Genomic DNA, 20205 nt, shown 5'->3' on the forward strand with positions numbered 1-20205 from the left:
TCCTTAAGTCTATTGATAAGGTGAATGACATTAATAGATTTTCCAATAACGAATCAATTTTTCATTTATGTTTAAGAATGTGGTGTTGGAGTCTATTTGCTAGTATTTTATTTGGTTTTTTTGTTTTGATACTCATGAGAGATATTGGTTTATAGTTTCATCTTTTTGTATGGTCTTTATCAAGCTTAGGTATCAATGCTATATTTCTTTTGAAAGAGCAGTTAGGGAAATTTCCGTTCATTTCCAATGTTCTGCAACAATTTAAAGAGCACTGGGACATCTGGATGTTGAAGGTTCAGAAGAATTCCCATGCAAAACCATCTGGCCCTGGTGTTAACTTTGTGGTATGGTTCCTGGATGGCTTTCCCTATCTCTTCCATGTAAATTGGTCTATGATTTCACCTTCATCACTCTAGTGGACAGTATTGGTAATCTGTATTTCCCTAGGAAATTATCCATTTCATCTAGGTCTTCATATTTATTTGTACAGAAGTCTTAAATTTTAAAAATTTCTTCTAAGGGATACAGGAGTGCTGATGCATAGGGGCACTTGTACCCCAATATTTATAGCAGCACTCTCAACAATAGCCAAATTATGGAAAGAGCCTAAATGTCCATCAACTGATGAATGGATAAAGAAATTGTGGTTTATATACACAATGGAATACTACCTGGCAATGAGAAAGAATGAAATATGGCCTTTTGTAGCAACGTGTATGGAACTGGAGAGTGTGATGCTAAGTGAAATAAGCCATACAGAGAAAGACAGATACCATATGGTTTCACTCTTATGTGGATCCTGAGAAACTTAACAGAAACCCATGGGGGAGGGGAAGGAAAAAAAACAGGTTAGAGTGGGAGAGAGTCAAAGCATAAGAGACTCTTCAAAACTGAGAACAAACTGAGGGTTGATGGGGCTGGGAGGGGGGGAGGGTGGGTGATGGGTATTGAGGAGGGCACCTTTTGGGATGAGCACTGGGTGTTGTATGGAAACCAACTTGACAATAAATTTCATATTAAATAAAAAAAATTTCTTCTAATTCAATGGCCATAACCTCTTATCATATTGAAAATTTTATTTGTGGTCCTTTCCCCTTTTCTTCTCAAAAAAAATAATTAGTAGTTTAATTTTTTTTGACAAGCCTGAATTTTAATTTGTTAATTAGGCCTAGTGTGTTTTCCTCCCTACTACATTAATTTTTGTTTTTATCTTTATTATTTCCATACTTTCCTTTGGTTTACTTCCTTTTAGTTTTCACAGGTATTTTTGGAGGTGGGAATTGAATTTATTATTTTTCATTCTTTTATTCTTATTGGAGAAGTCTTGGGTGCAATGAATTTTCTCCCCTCATTTCTTTATTTTCAAAAATGTTTATTTATTTATTCATTTATTTTAAAGTTTACTTATTTATATTGAGAGAGATAGAGACAGTATGAACGGGGGAGGGGCAGAGAGAGAGGGAGAATCCCAAGTAGGCTCCACTGTCAGATCGGAGCTGGTTCCAAAACTGTGACATCATCACCTAAGCTGAAACCAAGAGTACGACACTGAACCAACGGAGCCACCTAGGTGCCCCAATGCTTATTTATTTTTGAGAGAGATAGAGACAGTGTAAGTGGGGGAGGTACAGAGAGAGGAGGGATCAAAACCGGGCTCTGCGCTGACAGAAGAGAGCCCTATGCGGGCCTTGAACAGTGAGATCATGACCTGAGCCAAAGTCGGACCCTCAACTAACTGAGTCACCCACGCGCCCCTCCCCTCATTTCTTTAAATGAATCCTATAGCTGTTTGCTATTTAGTGTTTTCATGATCATCATCTTTAAGAAATTCTAAAGTGTCAGTTTATAATTTTTTTCCACAAAACTTTTTTCCTAAAAGTTAATTTCCAGATTACCTTTCAAAAGTGATTTCTGGTTTTATTGCACTGTTGTTTGCAATACTTCTACTTTATGGAACTCACTGAGGTTTGGTAATGATCAAGTTTTGTGAATGTTCTATGAGTGCCTGCAAAAAGAGTGTGTTCTCTGCTATTATAGAGAAGAGAGTAAATTCTCAATATATCCATGAGATCTAATTTCTTCATTATGTTGTTTACTCTTCTAGCTCTTATTATTTTTTTTTTCTTTTTTGGCTACTCGGCTTGTTTTTTGTTTGTTTGTTTTTTGTTTTTATTTTTTTAGTACTTATTCATTTTTGAGAGAGAGAGAGACCAAATGTGAGCAGGAGAGGGGCAGAGAGAGAGGGAGACGCAGAATCTGAAACGGACTCCAGGCTCTGAGCTGTCAGCACATAGCCCAATAAAGGGCTCAAACTCACAAGCTGTGAGACCATGACCTGAGCCAAAGTCAGATGCTTAACCAACTGAGCCACCCAGGCTCCCCTACTTGGTTTGTTTTGTACTGAGAATGGTGTATTAAAATCTATTATTAGGGCATTTTAAGTCCTATATGCTCATATTTTCTGTAACTTTTTCGTCAATAAAAATAGTTCCTGTGCTCCGTGGTGTGCACATTTTCTTAAGCATTATATCTCTGATAGACATTTGTGAGAAAGGACACTGAGATAGGGAAATTTTAATTCTATTTTTAATTCCTTTTGATATAATGGTTGCTTTGTAGGAAAAATACTTTGAGCAAGCTTATGGAAATTAGTCCCCTAAGACCTTAAGTCAATTGATTCTTGTGGAGCAGTGTGGAGTACATGGGAACAGCCTACATAGCAAAATTAAACATAGACTACATTTAATATAGAGAGAAAATGTAAAAACCTTAATTTTTCTAGTCTTTCCTCGGTCTTACCCATTACTTCCAGAGAAAAACCATAACGAAATGTTTCATGTTGTTTAAAGAAGTCCAATGTGATCTGTCAAAGAGAACCTTTAGACAGAGTTCAGTCTATTTAAGTGACTTTGAGAGTCATGCCCCCCACCACCCTGCCATCACATTCCTTCAGTGGGAGTGCCTACGTAACATGGGGGTTTGTTGAGAAGGATGGGATCCCATCCTCTACCTGTTGAATGGCGTCCCCTGTTTCTCAGTGTGGCTGATCTGGCAGTGATTCTCATTCAGTCCTGGAATACCAGCTGGAGTATGTTGGGCTGCACGTAAGGGAAACATCACTAAAGTGGCTTAACAAACAAAAGGTTAAAATTTTATACAAAAGTTGGTGATGAAACTCTCCAAAGAACTTGATAACTTGATTTTTGTCTCCTTACCTTCTCCGCCATTTTTTGCAAGTGACTTTTGTCTCAAAGAAGCAAGATGACTGCTTCACCTCTGCCTTACAGATGGAAAGAAGATAGAAACAATAAGGAAGGCAGGGACTCCTGGGTGCTTCAGTCAGTTAAGTGCCCAACTCTTGATTTTGGCTTAGGTCATGATCTCATGGTTCCTGAGATCAAGCCCAGATTTGGGCTCTGGGCTGACTGTGCAAAGCCTGCTTGAGGTTTTCTCTCTCCCTCTTTCTCTCCCCCTCCTCTGCTCTCTCTCTCTCTGTCTCAAAATAAACTTAAAAGAAAGAAACAAAAAGGAAAACAGAATGTCACTTGTATTACAAAAGCAAAGCAAGCCCAGAAATCCCCAGGACTTTGGCTTCTATCTCTTGATCATGTGGTTACCACAGCTGCAAGAAACACTGTGTGATTTAGTATTTCACATGATACACCACTTTTATCAACACAGCTGTAGTTTTGTTAGTAAGGAACAAAGGCCAGGTGGATAACACGCAGATGACAAGCAACATGTGCTATGTGTCCCTTGGGTGAATTTTCTCTACACCTTGCTGCACAGCTACGTCATTCTCACCCTCAAGGTGAATTCCCTTGACAATCTCCCAACCAAATTTTCATACAATTCTTAATGCTTCTTCATTTCACACATTCTCTATATTTTCTGAAGCATTAGCATGCATCAGAGCCAGTGGGAAGGCTTGTTAAAGTACAAAGTTTCTGATTCAGTAAGCTCTCAGTGGAGCCTGAGAATCTGCATTCTCAGCAAACTCACAGGTGTTGTGGATGCTGCTTGTCTGGGACTATCCCTTCAGAGTGACTGCCCAGGAGCAAATAATCCTGTGATTGAAAGGGAAAATGTTACCAGCTGGATTCAGAGTACTGAAGACTCCTTTCCAAGATTCTCAAGTGTACATGCAAAGAACTAAATCAAATAAGGCAAAATACCAGAATTCTATCAAAAGTCTATGACTCCCTAGTAAAGAGGAAGTAGAGACCAGAGCAGGAACTGGAGTCCAAAGTTAGAAGACTTTATTCTTCTCCCTGAATGGAACAGAGCTAGTCGTACATCCTGGGACTATCTGACAACCAGATTTACTGTCTGAGAAGGTGACTCAGTTGGGACCTGCCAGAAATAATTTCTTTGGTGTGCATACAGAATGGAATAAGTATCCAAAAGTGTGGGTCACGTCTGGTCCCAGCAAGCTAAAAGGGAGAAAGTACCATCTGCTTCCTGTTTTTGAAAAATAAAATATAATAGGAAAAAGTGGTCTACTGGACGTCAGACTGTCCTAACATTCTCACATTCTGAAACAGATCAATCACTCTGCCTTTCATGAGGAGATCATTTATGAAGGACTCACAGCAGAGTTTCTACTTCCTGGGTGGTGGAGTTGGAGGGATTGGCATTTCCTCCTCTGAGCCAGAGAGAGGAGAGTCAGCTCTTGGTGCAGTAATGTTGTTGCTGCTTGTGGGACCCCTCCCTGTGACTTTCATAAAAATGCTAATGGGGAACCTCTGTGGCTCAGTTGGTTAAGCATCTGACTCCTGGGTTCATTTGGCTTAGGTGATGATCAAGGTTTTGTGATCCTGCTTGGAATTCTGTCTCTCCCTCTCTCTCTGCCCCTCTCTCACTCTCTCTCTCAAAATAAGTACGTAAACTTAAAAAAATGGTTAATATATGTTGTTATTGTGGAAACCAGTTAAAGAGCTGAAGAACTACATCAAATGGGGTGAAATGGGACAATGCATATGATTGAGAAAGTAGAGGAAAGCCTAAAGAAGTGAGCTCAGAAAATTCCCAGAAAGAGCGTGAAGGCTTTTGGCCTCTCTAGGCTATGGAAATGTATCTTGAGCCAAGTTTCACTAAATCTCCAAGGAGTAGGGTGAAGAAACATTTACAGATGCCTCATGTATGCCAGGAATTTGGTGCACAACATTGAACAGGGAAGAGTTTTCTGCCACCCACTACTGTGGTAGTAACTGTCAACATCCTAAGACACAAGTGACTAAAATACGAGATAATAAATTAGTACTTTGTCCCAGGCACACCCAGCATTAAATAGGTACTAGTCTTATTTGATTTCTTGGATGAGATAGGGAATGTTTCCATAAGAACAGATATAAGGTGAATCCTTACCTATGAATTATTCAGCTGTGCCAAATCCCCTGTTGTCACCGTGACAACACTCACTGTCCCTCAAGGTCCCTTCTCGGCATCACAGGGAAGGAACCTAGAATGACATTCCATATCATCCCTTCTCCTGTAGGTCCAGGTTAAAGTTCACTAATGCAAGACGCTCCCTCGTGATTTGGAACATGTACGGGATGGAGTACCATTCTCTGGAAACTTTTGCAAACACACAGGTTTTATGCTTCATCACTGATGGCCATGAGAACTGCTGGTTTCAGAGCCCCAGTTAGCTTCTCAAACCCCTGCATTCCCAGCCTTCCCATGCTTGGGCAACTCTCTCATTTCCTAGATTAAAAGTCCTTCCTTCCTTCCTTCCTTCCTTCCTTCCTTCCTTCCTTCCTTCCTTCTTCCCTCCCTCCCTCCCTCCCTCCATCCCTTTCTTTCTTTCTTTCTTTCTTTCAAGCAGGCTTCACGCCCAGTGCAGAACCTAACATGGGGCTTGAACTCACAATCGTAAGATCAAGCTCTGAGCTGAGATCAAGAGTCAGATGCTTAACTGACTGAGCCATCCAGGTGTCCCTACATTTTACTTTTGGTACCTAGATTATGTTTTCCTAATCAAATACTCTGTTTAAGTGGTGGGAGCTGATATGTTTCTGGAAACAATCAAAGCAAAATAAAGTCAGGATCCAGCACTGGGAAAGAGCATGATTCAGTAATTCTGGGGCATACAGTATGAGATTGAAGCTGGAGCCTTACGCAGGGATCTCCATTGTGAAAGATTGGTGCCAAATATCTGTTAAAATTCTCATCGGACAGGCTCAAATGATTTTGAAATCCCCATACCTCTAATTTAATTGTGTGCCTTGAATTTACAACATCTCTTCATAGATTTGGGAATATTTTAAGACATACTAAAAATGTTATTTGGCCAGTGTCTTATATCATACTTCTCGTATGGTTCTAAAGAAAAATACTTGAAAGTTTTCAAATTTTATATCAATTAATCTTTGATATTATTAAAAAGATCTTGTCTTTTTTTCTTTTTAAGCTTTTATTTAAATTCTAGTTATTTAACATATATGGTAAAATTGGCTTCAGGTATCAAATTTAGTGATTCATCACTTACATATAACACCCAGTGCTCATCATAAGTGCCCTCCTTATTACCCATTACCACCTAGCCCATCCCCCACCCACCTCCTTCCATCAACCCTCAGTTTATTCTTTACAGTTTAGAGTCTTTATGGTTTGCTTCCTCGTCTCTTTTTTCCTTCTCATATGTTCATCTGTTTTGTTTCTTAAATCCCACATGTGAGTGAAATCACATGGTATTTGTCTTTCTTTGATTGACTTATTTTGCTTAGCATAATACACTCTAACTCCACCCATGTCGTTGCAAATGGCAAAATGTCATTCATTTTGATCGCTGAGTATTATTCCCTTGTACATATATACACCACATCTTCTTTATCCATTCATCAGTCGGTGGACATTTGGGCTCTTTCCATAGTTGGCTATTGTTGATAGTGCTGCTATAAACATCAGGGTGCATGTGCTCCTTCAAATCTGTATTTTTGTATCCTTGGTTAATACCTGGTAGTGCAATTGCTGGATCATACAGTAGTTCTACTTTTAATGTTTGTTTGTTTAAATTTACATCCAAGTTAGTTAGCATATAGTGCAATAATAATAATAATGAATCCAGTGATTCATTCCCTACATATAACACCCAGCGCTCATCCCAACAAGTGTCCTCCTTAATGCCCGTTACCCATTTAGCCCATCTTCCCACTCATAACCCTCCAGCAACCCTCAGTTTGTTCTCTATATTTAAGAGTCTCTTATATTTGGTCTCCATCCCTGTTTTTACATTATTTTTGCTTCCCTTCCGTTATGTTCATCTGTTTTGTATCTTAAATTCCACATAGGAGTGAAGTCATATGATATTTGTCTTTCTCTGATTGACTAATTTTGTTTAGCATAATACACTCTAGTTCCATCCATGTTGTTTCAAATGGCAAAATTTCATTCTTTTTGATTCCAAGCAATATTCCATTTTATATATACAATGGGGAATAAGTTTAAGAATTCTCTGAGCAGAAAGCCGCCACAGGGCGAAAGCACTCAGCGTAGAATGAAGCATAGAGTAGAAGCTGCTTCCACAGGATGAAAGCGTCCAAGAACAGCTAGAGGTGGAAAGCTGCCACAGCAGGGCAAAAGCCCCAGGATTTATCATTAGGTAAACAAAATGTAAAGCGGAAAGCCTTTACAGGACAAAAGCTCCCAGAGCTAATCAGCGAGAAAAATGTGTTGTTAACCCTGAGGTAGCATGCTCTATCTGACTTAGCCTCTAGAAAGGTTAAGATAAACAGACACGGTGTCTGGTGCCTGCAGTAAACAGCCCTATGCTTGATACTGGGATTTTGTTTTATATTGACCCAAACCCCTAACACTGCATACTTTCGAAACCCCCTTTCTCTCACACACATGAATTAATGATCACTATTTTATTGTCTCTTTCTGCATGTCCATAACGTTTGTAAGCCTTCTGATCCTAATAAATACAGAGCAAGGACCCTTACTCAGGTCTCTTGTCTCATCCTGGACATTAGCCTCTCTCATATTCAATTCTGCATCAGCTCTCTTGCTGGACAAGAGAGAACTCCAGACTCAAAGTCTGTGACAATATACCACATCTTCTTTATCCATTCATCTATTGATGGGCATTTGGGCTCTTTTCATACTTTAGCTATTATCAATAGCACTACTATAAACATTAGGGTGCTTGTGCCCCTTTGAAACAGCACACCTGTATCCTTTGGATAAATACCTAGTAGTGCAATTGCTGGGCCGTAGGGTAGTTTTATTTTTAATTTTTTTAGGAACTTCCATACTGTTTTCCAGAGTGGCTGCACCAGTTTTCATTCCCACCAGTAGTGTCAAAGGGTTCCTTTTGCTCTGCATCTTTGCCAACATCTGTCATTGCCTGCGTTGTTAATTTTCCATGGTGACTGGTGTGAGGTGGTATCTCATTGTGGTTTTGATTTGTATTTCCTGATGATGAATGCTGTTGAGCATTTTTTTTTCATATGTCTGTTAGCCATCTGGATGTCTTCTTTTAAAAAGTGTCTATTCATGTCTTTTGCCCATTTCTTCACTGGATTATTTGATTTTTGGGGTGTTGAGTTTAATAAGTTCTTTATAGATTTTGGATATTAACCCTTTATCTGAGATGTCATTTGCAAATATCTTCTCCCATTCCATTGGTTGCCTTTTAGTTTTGCTGATTGTTTCTTTTGCTGTGCAGACAGTTTATCTTGATGAGGTCCCAATAGTTCATTTATGCTTTTGTTTTCCTTGCTTCTGGAGACATGTTGAGTAAGAAGTTGCTGCCACCAAGGTCAAAGATGTTTTTGCCTTATTTTTAATGTTTAAAGATAAAGATAAGATAAAAATAACATTTTAAGATAAAGAAATAGAAGATATGAACAGACATTTTTCCAAAGAAGAAATACAGATGGATAACAGACACTTGAAAAGATGCTCAGCATCACTCATCATCATATGGGAAATACAAATCAAAACCACCATGAGATACCACCTCATACCTGTGAGAACGACTAAAATTAACAAGTCAGAAAGCAACAGATATTTGTAAGGATGTGGAGAAAGGGGAACTCTCTTGCACCGTTGGTGGGAATGCAAACTGGTGCAGCCACTCTGGAAAACAATTATAGAGGTTCCTCAAAAAGGTCTTCTCTTCCATGGGCAATTGTTTGGTGCCTTAATGGAAGGTCTTTCATATTTTGGTAATTTAAAAATCTTAGGCTTTTCCTAAAATTTTCCAACAAAACTTACCGTAGCCAAAGTAGTAATTTCTTTAACCATCTCTCAAACTAAAGCATTTTTCTTTTTTGTGCAATAATCAAAGCTGCTTTAAAGTGGCCCAAGTTAAAAGCTCAGATCCTGTTAAAAATTATTTAGAATTGTTTTGTTGGGCATTTGATTCTGGCTCAGTTACTAGTTTTGTCCATTTTGTTTTTGATTGTTGAGAGGAAATGTTTCATCAAAATTCCTATGTGTATCCTGAAAACGTCTCTAACCACTTTGTTTCTGGCTTTGTTGTACTACAACAAAGTGCAATTGCTGCTCATCATGAATTTTGTAACATATGTTGGTCTGGTCTCTTTCTCTTTCTCTGTTCTTGTCATGGAGTTCACCTGGTGATCTCCATTCATTCTGTATCAGTATTATGCATTCATTTCAAAGTTAAAAATTTGTCCATATTGATTTTTAAACCAAAAATTAATTTAATTATATTATGAATAAAATAATCAGTATTTAAATTTAATTACCACCTATAATGTAGGTAGGCATTACTGTGATTCGTACTGTCTACATCCAGTATTCAAACACAAGTATTGCCTCAGTGAAAGAAGATTACTCAAACAGAATCAATCTATTGACAGGACTATAGCTCGGTGACAGGTTTATGGCTGACACTAGAAACAATGCATACGTCCCACATTTGCATTGCAAAACAGCAATAATATGTAATACAATATTCAAGAGAAATTTATTTCCACCTAAACAACAAAGCTGTGTTTCATGGTAAAATATTTTACACTGCTTCAGCTTTTAAATTTAAATTAAAGCTAATTATAACTAAATTAAAATTCAAACTTCCTTTTCTCAGGTACACCAGCTACATTTCAAGTGCTCAATAGCCACACATGACTAATGCTTACCATACTGAACACTGAAATTTCTAGAAAATACTCAAATATTTGGAACTCAAACACATACGTCTAAATAACCCATGAGTGAGAAAAAACATCACAAAGAATATAGAAAATATTTTAAACTGATAGTGAAAACGGAATATACACAAATTTGTGAGATGTAGATACACATGTGTAGAGGGAAATTTTATAACTTCCTATCCTTATGTTAGAAAACAAGAATTTTTAATAATTTATAAGATATTGTAGATAATACATTGTAGAGACTCAAGATATTACTATCTCCTGAAGAATATTGACTTTGTCGTAGCAGGCACTTAAATTACTGGTGGATCGGGGCGCCTGGGTGGCTCAGTTGGTTGAGCATCTGGCTTCGGGTCAGGTCATGATCTCACGGTTTGTGAGTTTGAGCCCCACGTCGGGCTCTGTGCTGACATCTTGGAGCCTGGAGCCTGTTTCAGATTCTGTGTCTCCCTCTCTCTCTGCTCCTCCCCTGCTTGTGCTCTGTCTCTGTCTCTCAAAATAAATAAATAAACATTTTTAAAAAATTACTGGTGGATCACTTTGGCTTTGAGAAGGCTTGGTTTTACACATTCCTAGGAAGGGACTACTTTGAGCTTGGTCTTCTTTTATTTTATTTTATTTTTATTTTTATTTTTTTAATATGAAATTTATTGTCAAATTGGTTTCCATACAACACCCAGTGCTCATCCCAAAAGTTGCCCTCCTCAATGCCCATGAGCTTGGTCTTCTTTTAGAGCAAATCTCTTTGCCCTGATGTGGTTTTTACTCCAGGAACATGACCCTTTCAGTATCGCCATGGAATGCTTGGTGAACTGGAACCTCAGGTTCCATCTTTGCTGCCATCAGTACTGTGACCAATTCTTTCAGGCTTCCAGACAAAAAAATTCTTCTAGACAGTTTGGGGATTACAGTTCCCTGTAGTGTCTGCCTGCATTTGGTCACTCCCCAGTGCCTTCAAGCAACTGTTGTATGATTATTATTATTTTGTATTTTCTACATAGTTTTTCAGTGTTATTACAGGAGTGTTGGGAGCTGGAAACAACCCCTGATACTTTTAACAGATGCTTGGACCCAGCGGGGGAGGAAACAACCTAGTGTGCACTGAGCTCTTCTAGTTGTCCACATCCCCATTTTTCATGCTTTGTTCAGTGTAGAGATGTTTTTAGAAAGGCACAAATTCTGAAGCTGGCGATTTCACAGACTCGGCCAAGACAACACTCTGTCTTCAGCCCACCCCCACCTCCACCCACATCACTTTTTTTCTTACTGGTTCACAGACTGTGGAGTTTCCAGAACATATCCACACACGTCTTCCCCCATTGTCTGAGGCTGAGGGAGCGATAGTGCCCCATCTATCCCTTCTCCTGAAATCTTGTGGGACTTATCACCGCTGATTTTTAATCATAAAGGAGAAAAAACCCACTGTATTTGATGTAATTAAAACCAATTTCTTTAGGATTTTTATTTATTTTATTATTTTATTTTTCTTTTTTCAAGGATTTTTACTGGATAACGTGTTTTGAGTAACTTGCCATTTAGACTCAGTGAATGAGGCTGTCATTTGGTCAATGTATTTTCTGTTATGAAATTAACAAAGCTGACAGTTAAAACAAGATCACTTAAAGAAATTAATCTTCTAATGGAAATGCAAATGATCTTAGCTTTCACCCTGAAGAATGGATGCCTGAGAATAACAAAGGAAATATAAAAATGTAGACTGACATATTATACGCAAAGCCTCTGAAATGAAATCAATATTTTATTCATAAGAAAGGAAGAACGGTAGGAGACAAGAACAGAATTGAAAATCCTGACATAGATCTTACAGAATATGAAAACGTATCATATGATCAACGTGCTTCAGTTCAGTGGGAAATTGATGGCATATCTAATAAATGGTTCTGGCACAAAGACTTAAGTATGCACCCCCAAATAAGTCTTGTTGGGCCCTGAGACACTTTTCTGAATATTCTGGCAAAAGAAACGCTCAAACTTTCTTAGAGGTCCATTAGGTCTGGGTTAGAGAGGTGTCCCGGCCTCCACACTGCAAGATGTAGTCCGCGGGCATCTGGTTGTAGAGACTTAACCATTGGACTAAACCAAACAGACCTGACGCTGTGTCCTCTGATCTCTGACCGCCCTCCAGCACTTCCCACCCCTCCCAGATGAAGGTAACTGGAGACCCTCTGTCACACAGCTTGAAGGAAGGAAAAGAGACTAGGGGCGGGTATGTTGCTCCAGTCTGCTCTAATTCTGCTTCCATCAGTTGGTCAGACTCTCCAGAAGCATCTAGAACCTCAAAGAAGCTGAGGTGCACCCGAGGCATACCTATCTCCTTATGCAGCTAGATGGCCAGAGCCAGACCCCATTCTGCTCTCTTCTCCATGCGCAGCAACAGCCCTCCAGAAAGACGCCCGCGCACTGCAGAGTTCTCCGCTCCACCTGGCATGCTGCTCCCTACAGCGTAGAAGCCATTCAACCGCCCCGGAAGGTGTGATGAAGGCCCCCGGGGGGTTCGAGCTGGGCACTCCGGACCGCACCCGCGGATCAGGAGACTGGGATGGCCAAGGACCCACGGGCACGGAGAGGCCGACAGCTGGCCACGGAGGCTGAGGCCCGGCCGAGGCTCAAATGGGCTCCCTCTTCAGCAGACGTCTGTAAACTTCCTCCGATTCCTTCTGGATCTGGCACAGACCCTCTCGCCAGGGCTCCGCGCCGGGCGCCTCCTCTGAGCCGCTCCCCCCGGGCACCTGCTTCTCCTGGCCGTCTCCGCGCAGACCATTCCGCTGGCAGTAGCGGTAGGCGCGGTTGCTGAAGTGCCGGTGGTTGTTCTCCCACAGGATGCAGTTGATCTGCGCCAGGAGCTCCCGCAGCTGCGCCTCCTGCTCCGCGCCGCGCGTCGCGTTGTTGAAGGCGCAGTGGCGCCGTGAGCACTGCCGGTCCAGCCGGGCCAGGGACTCGTTGTCGGTCTCCCGCACGTACTGCTCCAAGGAGCCCCCGTCCAGGTCCTCCTTGCGCGTGAACACCAGCACCGTGTGGGCCAGCACGCCCACCCCGAAGGTCTCCTGGAGGCGCCGCACCGCCTGCCGGTCCTCCTCCGTGTAGCGGCCCAGCTGCGTCACCAGCAGCACCGCGTGCGGCCCGGGGGCGGAAAAGACGACCGCCTCGCACACGGCCTCCAGCGGGGCACACGGGGACAGGATGTCGGGGGTGTCGATCACCTCGAGCTCCAGGCCGGCCCAGTCGCGGCTGGCCCTCTGCAGGGCCCGGGTCACCGGTTGAGCGCTGAGTTTAGACTGGAACTCTTTCCTGCCCAGGATGCTGTTTCCCGTCGCGCTCTTCCCGCTGCCGGCTTTCCCCACTAGGAGGAGCCTCAGTCTCTGGGGGCTCGGTGGGGCCTTCCCCAGACCTGGAAGCGCCGAAACAAAGCAGAGGGAGCTGGGGTTAGAGCCGCGTGGCTGGGAGCTCCCCGGGGCAGGACGTCGGCGGGGGTGGGGGGTGGGGTGGGGGGGGGGGAGGTGCGGAAGACCCGCCTCTACACCGGAGACCTGCGGGGGGAGGGGGGCGGGAGGCTCACGTTCTTTCTAGCCTTTTTAAAACCTTTTTTAACAAGTGTGGTAAAAAGACAATGTAAAAAATTATAGAATATAACAAAATTCATCATTGTACCCAGTTTGAGGTGAGGCGCTCAGTGCATTCACATCATGTGCAATCATCACTGTGCACCTCAAGAATTTTTTTTATCATCCCAGACTGTCCTGATGAAACCACAACTCCCCATTACTCCCTCCGCACTAATTCCTGGTGACCTCTAGTGTTCTTTCTGCGTCTAGGAGTCTGACCATTCTAGGTAGAACATGCTAGTGGAATATTGCAGGATTTGCTTTTTTGTGTCTGGCTTCTTTCATTCAGCATAACGCCCTCAGATTCACCCATGTTGTAGCACGTGTCCGGACTGCCCTCCTTTTTAAGGCTGGATCATACCCCATTGTAGGCTTGTATCATATTTTGTTTATTCATAAACATATATGAACATTTGGGTTGTTTCCACTCTTTACTATTGTGAATAATGCTGCTGTGAACATCAGCGTACAAATGTCTGAGTCCCTGGCTCTCAGTTCTTTTGGGTATCCACCCAGAAGGGGAATTGCTGGATGGTGTGTTAGAATACCACATTTTTATGGTTCGGTTTTGACATTTCTTATCAGGGTCATCTGTTCTCACCCAGATGGGAATTAGCCCAGTATGACTATGGAACCCTGGGCTTCCCTAAGTCTCCCTGATTGGAGATCCTTCTCAGTAAGAGCAGGAAGAAAAAGAAACACGTGACCTCTTGCGTCTGACCACATCACCTTCTTCAGCTTTTGCGACAGAGAATGTTGGGAGTGTGGGACGATCTCAACCCACCCCCAGGCTCCAAGTGCAGAATCACCCTGTAGCCACATTCCTATTCAGCAGCCTTGAAGTCTGGGTTGGACATTCTCGCCCAGCAGAATGACAGAACCATGAGCTGAGAGAGACTTGGAGATGCCAGTTTAATATCGAGAAACCTAGTGTCAAGGTTCTTGGATTCTTGGGGCTGAGCACCAGGAAGGGAATTAATTCCCTTCTGAACTGTCAGATCTGAGACCCAGAGCACACAGAGAAATGCCAGCTAATAAATGGTTTCCAAGTCTGTTCCCCCATTGAAGATAGTGATGTGTCTCAACAGCAGAGCCCTGAGCCTCCTGAGGGGAGGATGGGCACTGACTTCCTCAGAATCTCTTCAGCAATGACATGTTTTTTCTGCTGCCTGCCACCCAGGCCAGGCTGACCCAGCAGCCAATTCCGACTGAATGGCTTTGACTCCCTCCAGCTTCCCCCAGCTGACTTGAAAGGAATTTGAGTGAATGGATGAGGGTTTCAAGGAAGCATGGAACATTCACCTCTGCCCTCCCAGCCAATGAAAAGCTGGGCAAAGATAGCAAACCCTGTCTCTGCACACGACTGGGACCAGAGCACACCACTGGAATTTAAATATACCACTTGAGCGCTGGAGAGGATTTTTCAAGTAATATTTAACCTTGATTGCTGCAAGAATAGGTAAATCGGCCCCTGGGTGGTTCAGTCAGCTGGGTGTCCGACTTCGGCTCAGGTCATGATCTCACACTGTGAGTTCGAGCCTGCTTCAGATTCTATGTCTCCCTCTCTCTGACCCTCCCCCATTCATGCTCTGTCTCTGTCATCAAAAAAATTAAAAAAAAAAAAAGAATAGGTAAATCGGGTATCAGCACTTCTACGGGTAATTTGCTTTGGTGGTTTATTAATAAGGCTCTTTCCCAGTGGCTCAGGCCATTGAAGTTCATGTAGTAAAAAACTGTTTGTGTTAAAATACATAATGAATCACAAATAATTTCTTCTGGGCAGGAAATTGGATGGATTTCCAGCATTCCCAGATTCTGTCTGCCCAAGGTAGATGGCAAAGTTGAGCCCTTGAAAGTTAAAAGCCTGGCCCTGATGCAGTAGCTTTTGGAGAGAACCCCCTCCAGAAGGCCAAGCCCGGTTCTGAGGCAGCAGCCAAGTACATCCTGTCTGCTCACATGCTGCTTTGCAACCCGTATGACCCTGAGAGCTCTCCCATCTGATCCGGCCAAGCACCTGCATGGGGTCTGTTGGCTGCAGAGCCTCAGGCTCCAGTGAGCTGTTTGGTCACACCGACTATCAGCACATCCTACCTGAGGAAGAAAGCCCAGAATGCACAGACCCCTTTCTTTGGGCCTGGCACAGAGATTTAGTAAAGGGGGCGGCTGGCACTGTGTCTCCCTTCATTTCCCCCACTGTGCCCATCATGGCCTTCTCCGTCTTATTTGGCTGCAGTAAAGGAAGACCCCCCCCAACCCAAAGCCCCCTTGATGGCAGCCCAGGTGGGCAAATCTCTACAGGGATGGACCCCGCTGCCTGTCCCAGTGCACCACCTGTCATTAAACATCCCCATCCACACCTCTCTCAAGCTCATTTCTGCTAGAAAGTAGTTTACCTCCTATAACGTCTTGTTTAGGATCCTGACACAGTGCTCCTGCAGGATTCTCCTGGACAATCTCTTCATATTCTTCCTTCTTTATCTAGAGAAAACCATAATATGTCTTATTGGTTTTTCAACAGTTTTAAGAGGCACCTGACTTTTGCCTTTCTCTTGCCAGAAACTTAGGTTTGAGGGGAGCAGCCTGAATGAGAAGAGAGAGGAGGGCATCTGAGGGGTCTCTCCTTCCTTTGCAGACCCTGTTTTCTCTCCTCTCCCCCCACCCCTACTGTGGTCTCTATTGGCAGTGTAAGAGACTTCATGGAGAAATGTGAACTGTGAACTGGCCTGACAGCCGAGGTGGCAGGTAGTATTTGGAGAGACAGGGTCCTAGAGCCGTTCTGTGAGGAGAGAAAAGAACAGAGAGCAGAGGCAGGTCTGATACTGGGTCCTGAGAGCAGTGGGAAGACTGGTGTGGCCACAGTGTATCTGGAGGGCATGGGCAGGAAGTCGTGGCGAGGGACTGGCTGGGGGGATGGGGGCAGGGATCTTGGGCCAAAAAAGGGTAGTCCAGGCCTGATCTTTGGGGAAGGCTTGGCAGTTAGTAAGTTAGAATTACAGAGGGCTTACAGGTTGGTGGCCAGGTTCTGCTGTGAGGACAGGAACGGGACCATCAGGGTGCGGGGCAGAGTCCTGCTGGGAGCCAGGAGACCGCAGTGCTCATCTCCAACGGCCATCAGTTGGTCACAGTGGATGGTCACACTGCCTGGGCCTTATTGTCCCCATAAGTGTGAATGCTAGGCCTGAACTAAATGTCCCTGAGGTCTCCTCCCCTGTGGGAACGGCCATGCCACTCTATCCAGGAACTTCTGGCATCCTTCTGAGGAGAGCATGTAACCTCGCTCAGTGCATCCTGCCTCATGGACTAACACAGTTCCCTATGTCAGGGGCCCGTCAGCCTATAGCTGCTTGATATTCTCTGTGGAGTCAGGGAGGAAACTGCATGGCTCCAGGACTGTTTTTCCAGAACATGTAGGACTCTCAGAGACACAGTCAGATGAATGTCGCCAGACAAAGGCTGTGGGGTGTGGGGAGACCCAGCTACAGGGGGCCCTGAGAGGCATGGTTTTCCCATTGCCACAACATCCTCAGAAGGCCATTGTACTCTGTTAACCTGGCAAATGACTTCAGTCCTGCCCTTATCCTGGGAGCTGCCCAGCGGGAGGTCAGTGTGGCCTGTGCTGTATGGTTGTTGGCTTTACTTAGCAATGTCACCTCTGAAGGGCCAGGCTCAAAACAGTCACAGTCCAGTAAGTCATGTGACTTCAGGAAAAGAGAGTGACCAGGTCAGGGGAACAGCTGTCCCCAGCTATCCCTAGCAGGGACACAGCATTTGCCTATCCAAAGGGCTTCTGGAACAAGGAGATTAGTGCTCCTATCTCTGTACCTGGAGACCCCTCAACCTCTTTGTCCTTGGCTTCCTTACATCCTTGGTGGAAACTGAGGCAGTACTTCACCAGTGAAATCTCGTGACTCCTTTAGAAAGAAGGGGAGGCTCAGTGGAAGGTAAGAGCAGGGCGGGTAGGTGAGCTGGGTGAGGAGCACAGGCAGAAAATTTGTACTGTGTGCCCCAGCCTTGCACCAACAAGTAAGCCCGCGCCCCAGGCCTCGCTGCTTTGCCCCTGCCTGTCCAGCACCTCACACGTCTGCCTCACCGCACTTGGTAGGTTTTGTCTCCAGCACAGAGCATAAGCAGCTATGTCCCCCCACTTAATGCTTCTCAGGAGGAGAGTCAACTCGCCAAAGCATCTTGCTCAGAGCTAAACAGTGAATTCGAGCAGGGAACAGAGTTCTTCTGACTCTTATTCATGGATGGGTTCGTACCACTGTAAACGCACACTGCACGCACTACACACGTGCACTCACAAACACAACACACACCCACACACTCGCAAACACACACCCACACTCACAAACATTCACACAGACTCACAAACACAACAAACACACACACACTCAAATACAACCACACATAGTCACAAACAGCACACACCCACACTCACAAACACAACACACGCCCACACACTTGCAAACATACACACACTCACAAACTTGCAAACACACACTCATAAACACAGCATACACCTATACACAAACATACACACACACACAAACGTGTCACACATAACACTGCACACATACAATCAGAAAACTCCACACACATATTCACAAATACATAAACACATAAACACACACACAAAACACACAAACATAAAACACCCACATACACACAGAAACAAATACACAACATACACAGTCACACAAACACACACAAACAAATACACAACATACACAGTCACACAAACACACGATACACATCAACATAAACATACACATCAGCACATCACACACACTCCACCCATACACATACACTCCCAAACACAGCACATACACAAACACAAACATACAACACACACAGAAACATACATACACAACACACACACACGCACACAAACACACACTCTCACTCACTCAGACTTACCACTCTGTCAGCCGTAGAGGAAGAGGAATGGTCATGTTTTCTGTCTCCTGGGTCCGTGCTGTCTTGTGAATTCTTTGTTTCTCCTTTTAGGGACGACACATTGCAGGCTTCTGGGGACTTTGACTGGAAGAGGTAGAGGAAACTGTCCATGACATATGAATATATAGAATACATTGCTTATAGTTTTCAGTAAAATGGGATCAGAAAGCTCAGCTCAAGCTTTGCTTGAGCTTTGCTCAAGAAAGAGCAAAGTCTGCTGTGTGGGGAACAGGAAGTGGGTGAGAACACCCAGGGCCAAGCCCTTCTCAGTCGGAACACGTGCTGTTTGCACTTTGTGGCTTTGGTAATAGAAACAGGAAAAACAAGAACATCAGTATTGTTATTATTTTTGTCCTGAACCAGGATAACTCAGAGGCTTAGAAAGAAGCAGCAGACTCTTCAGAAAATTTTGTGCCAGGGGCCTGATTTTTTACTGATCTCCTCCCTTGTTTGCAAGTTGCCTGTCTCCTGCACATACCAATGCCTTCGCCATTGCAGTGGATGCCCATTGTCTCTTCCTCCCTCCTTAACTCCAACTTCCTTTAATGTATTTTCTCTTAGGTCGAGACCTGCAGACTGGAACTGCTGGGTCCTGGGTGGCACATCCTCAGAGATTGGAGCTACTCCACTGGCTCCAGTCAGCTGACTGTGGGCCATGGGACTTGTCAGCTCCAAAACAATTGAGCCAATCCCTTGTAATAAATCTCTTTACGTATGTGTGTATACAACACACACACACACACACACACACACACGTCTGACAATCCCCAATTCTGTGCCATATCTGAGTCTGGTCATCCCTGTGTCTCCAGACTGGACTTCTTCTTTCCTGTTAGCACACCTTGTGTGGATGTGGAAAGCTGGATGGGATCTATCTTATATTAGGAATTAACATAGCTAGAGCTGCGGGTGAGGTTTTGTATTCATCTGTCTACGAGTTGGGCTGTGCTCATATTTGCTGAAGCTATAGAGCTGGCTTCCTCTAACGTTCCTGTCTGTTCTCACTGTTGTTGGTGGGTTTCCCTAGGAAGCCCTTCTTAAATAGAGTTTCTATCTTGCTGTTTTTTCAGCTTTTTAAAAATTTATTTTTATGTTTATTCATTTTTGAAAGAGAGAGACAGAGCACAAGCAGGGGTGGGGCAGAGAGAGAAGGGGACACAGAATCCGAAGCAGGCTCCAGGCTCTGAGCTGTCAGCACAGAGCCCGACGTGGCGCTCGAACTCACGAACTGCAAGATCATGACCTGAGCTGAAGTCGGACACTTAACCAACTGAGCCACCCAGGTGCCCCTGTTCTATCAGCTTTAATTCACTGTTTTTATACTGAAGCCCTGTTGATGGGGTGGTAGGAGTGGGTGTGGGAGGCATGATCTTAAAATTAAATCCCACTCTCTCAGTGGGTCTGCGACCCTGGGTTGTGATCATCACAATTTTTTAGCTTTTCCTGCTGTGTCCCCACTTTGGGTGATCCAGATGATATGGCCACTTCCCACCTTT

The 20205-nt window shown here is 43.6% G+C and overlaps 1 protein-coding gene across 1 annotated transcript; it reads right to left on the bottom strand.

The window, feature by feature from the left end:
* Positions 1-11871: 11871 nt before the first annotated feature.
* Positions 11872-18965, bottom strand: GIMAP6 (GTPase, IMAP family member 6). Its single transcript, XM_019424746.2, has 3 exons — positions 18671-18965; positions 16147-16231; positions 11872-13539 (listed from the first exon to the last, which is right to left on the bottom strand). The coding sequence occupies exons 1-3, from the start codon at positions 18842-18844 to the stop codon at positions 12758-12760; spliced, it is 1041 nt and encodes a 346-aa protein (XP_019280291.1). The 5' UTR covers positions 18845-18965; the 3' UTR covers positions 11872-12757.
* Between the last annotated feature and the right edge of the window lie 1240 nt (positions 18966-20205).

The sequence above is a fragment of the Panthera pardus genome, unplaced genomic scaffold (assembly GCF_024362965.1).
Source record: "Panthera pardus isolate Hobbes unplaced genomic scaffold, ASM2436296v1 HiC_scaffold_9, whole genome shotgun sequence".
NCBI lineage: Eukaryota > Metazoa > Chordata > Mammalia > Carnivora > Felidae > Panthera > Panthera pardus.